General features: G+C 39.9%; 1 protein-coding gene across 1 annotated transcript in view; it reads right to left on the reverse strand.

The window, feature by feature from the left end:
- Positions 1-11485, reverse strand: part of lrp2b (low density lipoprotein receptor-related protein 2b) — a 49016-nt gene extending 37531 nt beyond the window's left edge. The window contains exons 1-15 of the mRNA XM_036538625.1: positions 11419-11485; positions 9238-9348; positions 8926-9048; positions 8276-8392; positions 7470-7580; positions 6981-7097; positions 6304-6420; positions 3611-3754; positions 2772-2888; positions 2414-2542; positions 1877-2046; positions 1556-1779; positions 902-1108; positions 519-721; positions 147-287 (exon numbers count right to left, since the gene is read on the reverse strand). Coding sequence (XP_036394518.1) covers positions 147-287; positions 519-721; positions 902-1108; positions 1556-1779; positions 1877-2046; positions 2414-2542; positions 2772-2888; positions 3611-3754; positions 6304-6420; positions 6981-7097; positions 7470-7580; positions 8276-8392; positions 8926-9048; positions 9238-9348; positions 11419-11485 — 2098 coding nt within the window. The remainder of the gene's footprint in view (positions 1-146; positions 288-518; positions 722-901; positions 1109-1555; positions 1780-1876; positions 2047-2413; positions 2543-2771; positions 2889-3610; positions 3755-6303; positions 6421-6980; positions 7098-7469; positions 7581-8275; positions 8393-8925; positions 9049-9237; positions 9349-11418) is intronic.
- Between the last annotated feature and the right edge of the window lie 218 nt (positions 11486-11703).

Consider the following 11703-nt stretch of genomic DNA (forward strand, 5'->3'; position numbering starts at 1 on the left):
AGGTCGAACCTGGGGGTCAAGAGTAACCGGACAAACAATGCTGCGGACTTCAAATTTCCAATTTTAGGTTCCCAGATCCGCTTGATGACCTGCAACTGTGTAACCCTACATCAACCCACCCCTCCCTGAGCATGCCCGGGACTCACTGAAGCAGGTGTGGCGGTCAGGCTGCAGGTCATAGCCCAGGCGGCACTTGCAGCGGAATCCCAGGCCCTCATTGTCAGAGCGGTGGCTTAGTACACAGATGTGCTGGCATCCCCCGTTGTGTCGGCCACAGGGGTTCATCACTGCAGGAAGAGAGAGGGGAGAAACACGCAGCAACAGGAATTCAGCATGGAAAATGTGCAGAGAAGCCATTCTTCTCTGCAAGTGGGATCAAACAGTATACAACCTGTGACGGGGAATGAGTCTGTTGTACACTGAAAGTATGAGATAGTGTCTGGATCATACGCCTGAGAATACCCATATTGCCTGACATGGCAGCACAACACAGGTTATATTATCTATCTATCTCTCACCAACTGGTTGCAGGACCGCGTGTGAGACCACAATGTGACCAGGTCGGTCTGTGGTGCGGTAGAGGAGCTTGGAGTTACTCCCGTTGAACCTGTTGGCCTGCATCACAGCCATCTTGGTCCAGTCCGTGAAGAAGACATGATTCTCAAAAACAGACAGGCCATACGGGTGCGGAACCTGAGTTCCGCCATTCATCACTGTTTTCCTGGAAGATGCAGGGTCACAGAGGTATTAGTGAAAACAGCACAATTACTTTTCCAAACATCACAGACTGCTTCGCAGGCAAGCAAGGACCACTGAGAAGTAAGTCAGTGGTAAACATGAAAAGAATTTGATCAGGTTGGGCCTACGATTGTTTAAAAGCCCATTTTTCTCCCAACAATACCTCTCCAAGCCATTGTAGGTGACTGTCTCCACGGTGTCAAAGTGGCTGTCAGCCCAGTACACTCTCTGTGTGATGATGTCCAGGGTGATGCCAGAGGGAGTTCCCAGCCTGGTCTTGACCAGGTCCACCCGGTTGCTGCCATCCATGAAGGCCCTCTCCAGTTTGACCTCCTGGTTATTGTAGCCCACATCAGTGAAGAACATGTAGCTGAAAAGCATGGAGGACAGAGCATGAGAAGATAGGCTCTCCATTCCTTTAAGACACCTTATTATAAAAGACACAACATAAACCCATTTAGGTTTATAAACACTAAGTTACTATATAGCTAAGAACTGGGAAATAAGCCTTAGCAAAGTAACACAAAAACATGAGCAAGATTCTAGAAATGGTTCTGGGGTTTCTAAAACCGTTGTCTTGAAGGGTAAAAATCTTGTTTTCCAAAATTTTCACATGTAGTATTATATAATTCTGTTTAGTTTCTCTGTTTGGCAAAAGTTTTCTTTATGGGATGCTGCTGTTTAAATCATTGCATTATATTACATTCATATTGCAGATGCTCTTATCCAGAGCGACTTCCATCATAAATCATGTACTTGATCCCTCTGCAAGATTCTCACTGCAATTTCTACTCCATATTATTGCTATGGTGCATACCCTACTGTGGAGTCCAATGCCAGTCCATGGGGGTTCAGGAGGTTCTCTCCAATCAGGGTGACCCGGTTCCCCCCACTGAAATCACACAGGTCAATTCGATTCACTGAACTCTCAACCACGTAGAGTTTGAAGTTGATCCAGTCAACGGCGACATTCTCCGGGCTGTTCACTGCCACCGTCAGCACCTCCTGCAGGTCCCCACCATTGTAATTGACAGAGTACACCTGTGAAGGCACACAAGTGTTCAACATGAGAACATCTAAGACACCATGAGAACCCCAGTGCACAATACACACAGGCAGCAGTAATAGCTCCTCTCACCTTCTTATTGACTGTGTCCGTCCAGAAGACCCGCTGACTGTGCCAGTGGAAGCCCACGCCTGTGGCCTGTCCCTTGTTCTGCGACTGGGCCAGGGTTCGAACGAACCGACCATGAATATCAGCCATCATCACATCACGGCCATTGGAGAAGATAAGCTGAGGCAGGCCAACTTGCAGGAGGAACAGAAGCAGGTTACTGGTCAATCTCTGACAGTAAGTGGCACATTTCTGAGGTCAAAATAAAAGACTAACATATATTTCCCTAGATACATTTCTGGCCTCATGACAACATACTGAATGTATACAGGAACAGTATGGCTATATTTTATCAAATACCAGTAGTTTGATATTGAAATGCAATAGGATGTAACTGAAATGCAAGACAACCATATGGGCAATACTTCAGTTAAGATTCCTTCCTATGTAACTGTGAACTTCCTGAACATTATGAACTATGTATTTTAGGTCATAAGAAAAGAACTAGTAAGATGGGACCATAGAACAGCCCTTATTTGAGGTGTGAGGGATTTCCTGCACCTGAAACATTGGCTCTGCAGAGGTGCCCCTGCTCAAGGAAGTAACCATCTGCGCAGCTGCAGTGATGTGTCCCAGGACGATCCTCACAGAAATGGTCACAGATCCCCCAGATATTACAGTCATCATAGTCTAAAAACAGTCAGAGAATTGTCACATCAATTTGATATCAACCACTGTATAGGTCATGCCACTGACTTTTACAATTGATCGTTTTCACCTCCTCACCATCATATTGATTGTGAGGTCTTTGAACTTTAATACACTTTATATTCCATTCTCTGTTCTATGCTGGCTGGATGCCTGCACCTGCATGTCTATGCTGCTTGTGAAACATATAAAGGGACCCTGTAGGACTCACCCACACAGGTGCGGCTGTCGTTAGCCACGATGAAGCCATCAGGACAGTAGCAGGCTCCACCCTGCGGAGTGGGGTGACAGCGATATTCACAGCTCAGTGCTGAGCACTTCCCCAAACCTAGAAGAGATTAACAAAGGAACATACCTCATACGACCTCTTCACTGCAGATGAAATCTCGTCAGATAAGTACATTAGTGGGGATCAGATAGAGAAAATCAATGGTATGTCTTTAAGGTCTGAGGCTTTTAAGATGTTCTACCAACAATGTTATTACTTTAATTATTTGAATACAGAGTCTGTGTAGTCACTGACTACCTGTAGAGATAAGAACGGTGGATCTAAAACCATATGACTGATAATGACTACCTTCTGAACATCAGTTACGACTCAGTTATCAAGAAAAAAGACATAAAGAAATAAAGTCTTATCCCCTGGCCAAAAATATGCAACACTATAAAACACCACACCCATGAGATTATATCTGACAGGAGATGAATCAGTCCAATGTATTCCTTTTTCAGTGAAAAATGAAGTTGTCCTGTACAGTGATTACCTGATATGGAGAGAGTTGACTTTGTGTATGTGTGTACGATGGGAGTTTACTGCTCACCTGGACTAAAAGTACTCACCAAGTAGCTAAAAAACAGACAAAAATTTAAAGGTGAACTGAATTACTTATAGGGTATATTGTACAGTTTGCCCTTACACCACTGTAAGAACCTCATATTAAGATAAAATCCGCTGACTGCCTGTCTCACTACCTGACCTTGAGCCCCCTTGTAAATGTTATTACTGTTCAACAGAAAGGAATGCTGTTGGAGAGAGAGGGTCATATTCACCGCAGGTCAGCTGCGCAGTGGCATTGGTCTCATCAGCTCCATTGGGGCAGTCAGCATGACCGTCGCACACCTTGCCAACGGGCACACAGAGAGGAGCACCCGGGCATGCCCATTCCCCTGGGTAGCAATCCCGCGAGTTGCCATCTGAAAATGCAGCAACATTTTTTTTTTTTATTTTACGAATAACACTATGCCACTAAATGAATGTCTTGCATTTGGGTTAGGGTTGCACTGTTTTGTATTTCCTTTCTGTTTCACATATTTTAGTAGATCCATTTACATATTATCAACTGAATAAGTTTAAAAGGTTTTAAGGTGATATGGTAATGAAAAGTCACCTTCTTCTGCAAAATAAACATCATATTACACCTTTTTTCTCTGCATTTTCCCAGTTTCTCGGTTAAAAATGCAAGACAAAGACCAGATGACTATTCATAAAGCACATAAGAAAAAGTAACTAAGGGGAAGTGTCTGGTTGGGTGTAATGTAACTAGCTAGCCCTGAAAGGTGTCATGGAGTTGGGAGTTAAATCTTTTCCCTTGGTTTCAATTTCAAACACTTTTTTTTTCCAGAAATCATCCAACTGCCAACCATTAAAATATGCTACGTGATAATGTACATATATTGGCAATGTTACTGAGAACAGTCCTTAAAACACTGTTATACATTTCTGTAGTAATAACACCTGAAAAATTAAATGTAAACATGAACATGTTTTTGCAACAGCATGCAGTTGTGTAATGAGCAGACCGATTGATCTTATTTTGATCAGTTTAACTTATTTCAGTTTGGAGAGCTGATTTATGATTCATTAATTCTATCCATTGCACCTTACTGACTTGTCTGGCATTTTTAAAAATCAAATTATCAAGCAAGTGAAATTTGTCCAATTGCTTATGGCTTAATGAATAAATAAGAAAAACTAATTTTAAAATTTCCACAGGGAGCTTATACCCATCTTCACACACTGTTTCTTTTATAATACAGAACTTTGCCTCTTTTATAGTGGTATTTTTAAACTAGTCATGAGTTTGAGCATAGATCATTTACCAGGCAACACTTACTAGACACCATGTGACATTTATAGACAGACATCCTTTAATGATCAGAATCATGTTGATTCTGGCCAAAAATGTTATCTTGTATGTATCCTGCCTCTCAGTTACTTTCCCTCTTTAGTGTAAACTACCTTTGTTAGTATATAAACTACTATTGTTATTATTTGTTTAATGACAGGTGAATTCATACATGTCACTTGAAACACAGGTGAAATATCAGACTACTGCAGAAATGTTTAATATCTTACATCATACATAAATGTCCTTGCAAATCCCAAGCACCTTTGTCTACCTGTGAGGCAACTGTAATAAATTAAGGTTAGCCTAGTAGCTAAATAATCTGCACCAAATTAGCTTCTGAAATTATAATTTTGGTAAAAAAATCACAGAATGTGCTTATAATTGATACCTGCTGATTGTATGTTTTTGTAATAATGTTATTTAGCTACCTGACAACCCATAACTGCAATGTAGTACATCAACCATATACCTACTTAGTATAGCTACATTATCTGGATGTTCCTCTGTCATCTTTGGAAACATAATTATATTGATCATTTTACTCACAATTCATTGCTGTCTACCCATTAATATAAATGTCCTCACTATTATACTCCTTGATCATATAGGCCTACTGCACACTAATAGTACACTAAAGACAACATCTGAAAATATGAAGCATATGAATGCCATAGTTAATAAATGGGTTAATCAGTGGTGTTGTTAGGTTCGATCATTCGGGGCTATAGCCCCGAATATTTTAAGTCTAGCCCTTAATATTTTCACCCTGAAAAAGGAGGTGTTTATAGCAAAACAAGAGACAGACTGTGTAACAGAGCGGAACTTGACTTGCAGCGTCTGAAGGTGTGATAACATTTATTTATTATAAAGTTAGATATAACCTCCCCAACCTACTGATGCCGATCTCCCTTCAAAAAAAAGACAAGCCCCAGGCAAACTTGACTTATCCCCTGATCTTTTCAATAGCTAGAAACGCCCCTGGGGTGAATCCAGCAAGCTTCAGACAGCTGGAGCTGAATCCATTAATGCTAGATCCATTACCAGGAAGGGTAATGAGGATGTCAATTTCCTGGTATATTGTATTTTGGTGTGTAGTTCAGATGTGACAATCAATCAGTAAAGTCATGCTCTCTCTCTCTTATTTTGTTGAACAAAGGCAATGAACACTGTATGATTTTACTCTCATATTATTCCATTTCCAGTTTCCATGCATTGCATCTTTATTTCATTTTTTGCTCATTTTTCTTTTGCATTATTTATAAGGCCAAGTTTCACACCACATGTAATTATATGCTCATCATCGATAGCACATCAATGTTCTAAACATACATACATACAACTATTATATCAAATATTTGCTCTGAAAGCTCTGAATAATTTCTGTCTTAAAAAAACAACTGCCCTGATTAACCTACTATCTTAATCTATAAATCATGTGTAATAATCTGTAATCACAGTCTATCACTGTCAAATTTTCTTTATTACTCATAAAGTATTACTTAATTATTTTCATGCATGGTGTCAGTGGTGGGATCAGCCCTTAGCTATGCTGTTGATACAGCTATACAGTGTATGTGTCACAGTCCAGTTTTACTGGATGAATTTGAGTCTCACCGCATCCACTCTCATCGCTGTAATCCCCACAGTCATTGAAGCCGTCACAGACCCATTCCTGCATGATGCACCGGCCACTGGTACAAGTGAACTGATTCCCACTGCAGCTCTGGTATTCTGGGGACCACAGAGGGCACGCTTAGCTAACTACATGATCCTGGTCAATCCAGGCACCATAGAGCCTAGGCTATATTTATTTTCTGCTATTTTATAATCTGTTAAGTGTGGTAAGTACATCTCTGTAATGTATTAACATTTTTGTTTAGAATCTGCAAATGAAGAGTTGAATGATATATAAAGATATCTTATGATATCTATTTTGTCAATAACAATATATATTTTTTTACTTTGATCAGCCAGTAATTTTACAGTATTCTGTTTTATTTCTAAGGTTTTCAACAGAATAATTCCATGCAAAACTATAACTGAGATTTAATTTTTTGGAACGCACTTTCCCAGATACTGCATTTGTATCATCATATTTCCCTTATTAAAGAATATGTTAATATATAATATTCAGTTTATGAAAAAAATACTAAATTAGGTTTGCATTGTACAAAGCAGGGACTTGTGTGATTTAAGTGTTCCATACAATTGTACAGATGACACAACCTCTCTGATCTGTGTAATGACATTACCATCTCATGCATTGGTGTCATTGGCCTCGCTCCACTCACCACAGCCCTCCTCGTCACTGTTGTCTCCACAGTCATCCCAGTGGTCGCAGACGACTGACAGTGGGATGCAGTAACCATTCGTGCACTGGAACTGGTGCAGGGGGCAGTGTTGTGTCGCTGGGAGCAACCAAGACAATCATGGGAGATTCAAAGCTTTCAGCTCATTTGATATCTCAGTTTGATATTGCCACATACGAGATATAATTACAGAGCAAATAAAATTGCACAATTACAACTGATGACCATCTGTCTAAACTCAAAGCAATTTACAACGTATCTCATAAAACCTCCAAAGAGGTACAGTATATGTTTCCTGGTAAGAAGGAGTCAACCTTTACTGCAGCAATAGTGACAAAGAAGAATGTGCATTGTTTCTGGAAAGATGATCTAGCTTCATATCTCAGTTTACGTGCCAGTGCTAGATTATAAGGTGTGACTACAGGTGTGTTAGGCCTGAAACGTGCCAGTTGCCTGCCACAGGGGACTTACTGCAGTTGCTCTCATCCGACCCATCTCTGCAGTCCAGGACCCCATTGCAGTGCTGAGGGTTGTTGTAACATGCTCCATTGGCACAGGTCTTTTCAGTGCAGCTGGGATAGTCTGGAGCACATCACACTGAACCAGTTACTGATGTTGTTTGACCATTACTGGTATTGTTACTGACTTATTAATTCCATTCCAAAACAAACTTTTCAGAAAATGTTTGTGTTTTTTGTATGTATTATTTTAAATTTTTTAATGTGCTCAAACCATTGCATAATCACAGCAAACATGAAGCCTTCACATCAAAAAGGTCAAGACTGTCACAAAAAAGTTGTTCAGCTTGACCTCGTCATTTATTTGTGGTGTCATGTATTACTAAATTTCAATTTCCATACTTGTAGAGGAACTACTGTGAAATGTAGGGAAGAAAGTCTACCACATAATTATCACATAAAGAACACAAGGAAATGTAGCTGAGGACCAGGATGAACAGTAGGAAATACAGCAAGGTTAAGAATATAACAGCCCCAATTATAATTTCAGTCTCCTTCAACTACTATTCTGAAGCATGGGTTTTTCATTTTAATAGGAGCAAAGGCTGTTGTGAAGCTTGCTCAATGTAAGTGTAACTCACTACTTCAGCAAATTATAAAAAAAAAAATCATATGGCTGAACACCTTCTTATGTCAAACAGAGAAATGGAGATGAAGATCATCATGTAACGGGTTTGTAGTGATTAAATTCAACTGTGTGGGGACAAAATTAACTTAAATTAAAAAAAGTTCTCTGAATGAGCAGGGAATTAGGCTTACTGCAGTTCCTTTCATCTGAGTTGTCCACACAGTCCTTCACGTGGTCACACCTGTACGTCCTGGGGATGCATTGGCCTTCCTGGCATGTGAACTGGCCTGGACTACAAGTTCGGCCACCTGAAGGTCACAGAACCAGATTTCTAATCCAACATTTTAATACTGAAAATGTATGTCATGCTTTCACGGTGTGTACAAAGAGGTTCCTATACACTATATGGGGTATAATACATGAGACAGTAGAGGAAGTGGCCACTAAAGCAGCTTTTGCCCACCACTATCTGTCATGCAGGTCCTAAGGGTCAGTCAGTAATGTCTCCCATTTTGAGGCAATTCCCTCTCCTAACATGGACTGTACTATTAGCTCTCATCATTTATCTACTGATCAGTGCTGTATCCAGAGGCCAAATGGAGCCCATTTACTAAGTGCACCTGGAGGCAGTGCAGTCTCTCTCATCATTAAAGAATACATTAAACTGTCAGATAACAGGTTTGTGCCATGCTGGCCTGACCATCTGACCTATCGCTGTCTGAATCTGGGTGAATTTAGACTGTGGAAAGGACTCTGTCTGGGCAAAGCAAAGTCTGTGAAAGATAAGGCAAGCTTGGCTTTGATAATACAAGAGTCTCCAGAGATCCAGATGGAACTGTACCGCAGGTGCGCTGTTCATCAGAACCATCGGTGCAGTCCTGCTCCCCGTCGCACACAAACAGGCTGGAGATGCACTCGCCCCCTGTCACACACTGGAACTCCCCTGGCCCGCAAGTAGGGGGCGCTGCAAGATACAGTGTCAAATCAGTACAGTGGCTTTGATGTGCAGCAAGTCCAGCATTATTAATAGTACAGACAGTAGTAACACTTTGTTTGATTATCAGGAAGTGCATATAAAATGAAAATTGTTTTCAATGGAAGAAATTGAACGATATGCCTGTACAGTTGTGTGTGGCAACACCAGGAAACTCACGGCAGTTGAGCTCATCAGAGTCATCGCTGCAGTCCTTGGTCCCATCACACCTCCAGTCCTGGTCGATGCACTGACCGCTGGAGCACTGGAACTGACCACTCTCACATCGGCCTGGACATCAGAGGTCCAGATGGTCAGACTTAACACTCATCACAAAACTGACCTACATTTTATCATGTGCATTACCCAGCTCACTGACTCAGCACCATTAATGGGATAATAAATATAGGAATAATTTGTAACAATAAATATAATCATTGCTTTTAATATAGTGGCTTCATATAATGATCACAAGCGCTTTACAGGGAGTGGGCAGCTCAACCTCATATACCATCCATGTTGTCATCAGTTATTTCAGTCAGATCCATAGCCCATCACCATGTAGTTTTCTGATTAGGGCATCACTGGATGGCCAGAAAGAGTTAATCATTCAAAGTCAACACCATCGGCATGTTTGGTTTGTGTTGCTCTTGCAATGCTACTAATTACCTTTCTCCACCACTGCCTTAAGCCAGCCATTAGTATGGCTTCTAGACTAATCCTAGGAGGGTCCCAAAATGAATGGAAACAAAAATAAACAAATGCAGAAAAAAACACCAAAATAACATCACAAGATGAAGGACAGTATCAGTGTTTCTCAACTGAATGATTTCATAGTGTTTTTTCAAAAGGACTGCTTAACAGGTGAAAAGAGTTCAAATTATGCTTTAGGATAGATTAAATCAGCACTGAATATAAAAGGGATTCTTAGTTTTGGTCTCCTCTATTTGAAAAGAGTAAGACCCATTGCTTTAATTGAAATTGCTGGGAAAAAGCGTGATGAATAACCTGACGTGTAATGTGGCAAATGTAATACACTATGCATAGAGCACTCTTCCCAGTAGCAAATGTGCATAGTGTGCATCCAAATGAAACCATATTCGTGTTAATCAATTCCCCCCAAAGGTTAGCTTTATAAACTGTCAGTACATGTTATGACTTTACATTGTTATGAGTGTGCACTGTTCACAAGGTTGGCATACAGTATGAAATAGCACTATTAACAAATCACTCTAAACTCAAATAAATCTTGCTGTGAAGTGCAATACATTAAATGGATGAAAAAACAAATGTAAATCTTGCAATATTGTTAGTATATCTAGCAGGCCTTCTGAATCTCTTTGAAGTACCGTCTGAACAATAAAGCTATGATAAATCAGTAACAAAGTTTACAGCTGTTTGCCTAGAGTCAGCTCCTACTGTTTAGGGCACTTGAACACCTCGCTTTGTGTAACTGACTTGTGAGATTAAACTGTGCTTCACTTTGCCATAAAAAATGCAGTCTTTCCATCCCCTTCAAATGTGCATCCCACAAGAACTTAATATGAACTGTTAAGAATGGAATCTGGAGAGTGAACACAATTTTAGGGTTCTTGGAATAAGTCAGTTTCAAAGTTTCTGAAAATAAAGCCAGGGGATGCAGAGACCCTTACATGGCAGATCTGTAACACTCTTCATTGAAACCATTTCCACAATTTCATTTTCTTCAACAACTTTAATCCTAACAGATTATGTGTAAAATTCAAAACATCTCTAAAAAATTTTTTTAAACTTCAACTGGCTATAGTCGGTGTATGCAAATTGTAGTAATTAGAATCTGATGACATTGGTTGCGGTTGTCTGTATCAAAACAATTGTAAAAATCTTGGTATTCAAAAAGCAGTTGTTAGTTGGAATAGCTGTATATAAATTTCTCACTTCTGAAAGACCTTTGAGAAGATACTGTTTTGAACCATTTGCTGGTTGATTCATTCAGCGGTTAGGGACAAGTCAAGGATCCAAACACATTGACAATTTTAGAAAAAAAAAGAAAACGAGGTAAATCTTAACAAATGCAATGTATAGCATTATTAAATTCATACCAAGTACTACCAAAAAAGCATTATGTACTGTTAACAGAATAAACTGGTCCCAAAATGAGTGTAAACTGGTTTCCTGTAATGATTTACAACACACTATCTAGCATTTTCTATAATGCTATATACCATCATGAAACTATCTAGCATTTTCTATAATGCTATATACCATCATGAAAACTAAATTCAATGCATACTGGCCAACACTTGTTTCACAAACAAGCAAAATGTTTGCTTTTGAAAGTCTCCAACCAACCTATGAAAATGAATGTCCTTGGACCCATACCTTCAACAAGTTGAATCCCATGACAGAGTAGTGCAATAGACAGGAGGTAAAAATCTACATGGTTCATCTTGGATATCCTCTATTCTGCCCAATAATTTTGTGGTTTTACCTAATAAATTGTACTCAAACTATTCATCATCAAATCCCAAATCTAGTCCCTTGTTCCTTGTCCTCTAACAAAATAAAGACCACAAGAGGCTTTAGGATGAAGGTCCTTCACCCAGAGTGACCAGGATTTTCATTTGAAAGACATAAAGTATACAACTGTTTATGGCTCCCTCTTTT

The sequence above is a fragment of the Megalops cyprinoides genome, chromosome 1 (assembly GCF_013368585.1).
Source record: "Megalops cyprinoides isolate fMegCyp1 chromosome 1, fMegCyp1.pri, whole genome shotgun sequence".
Classification (NCBI taxonomy): Eukaryota; Metazoa; Chordata; class Actinopteri; order Elopiformes; family Megalopidae; genus Megalops; species Megalops cyprinoides.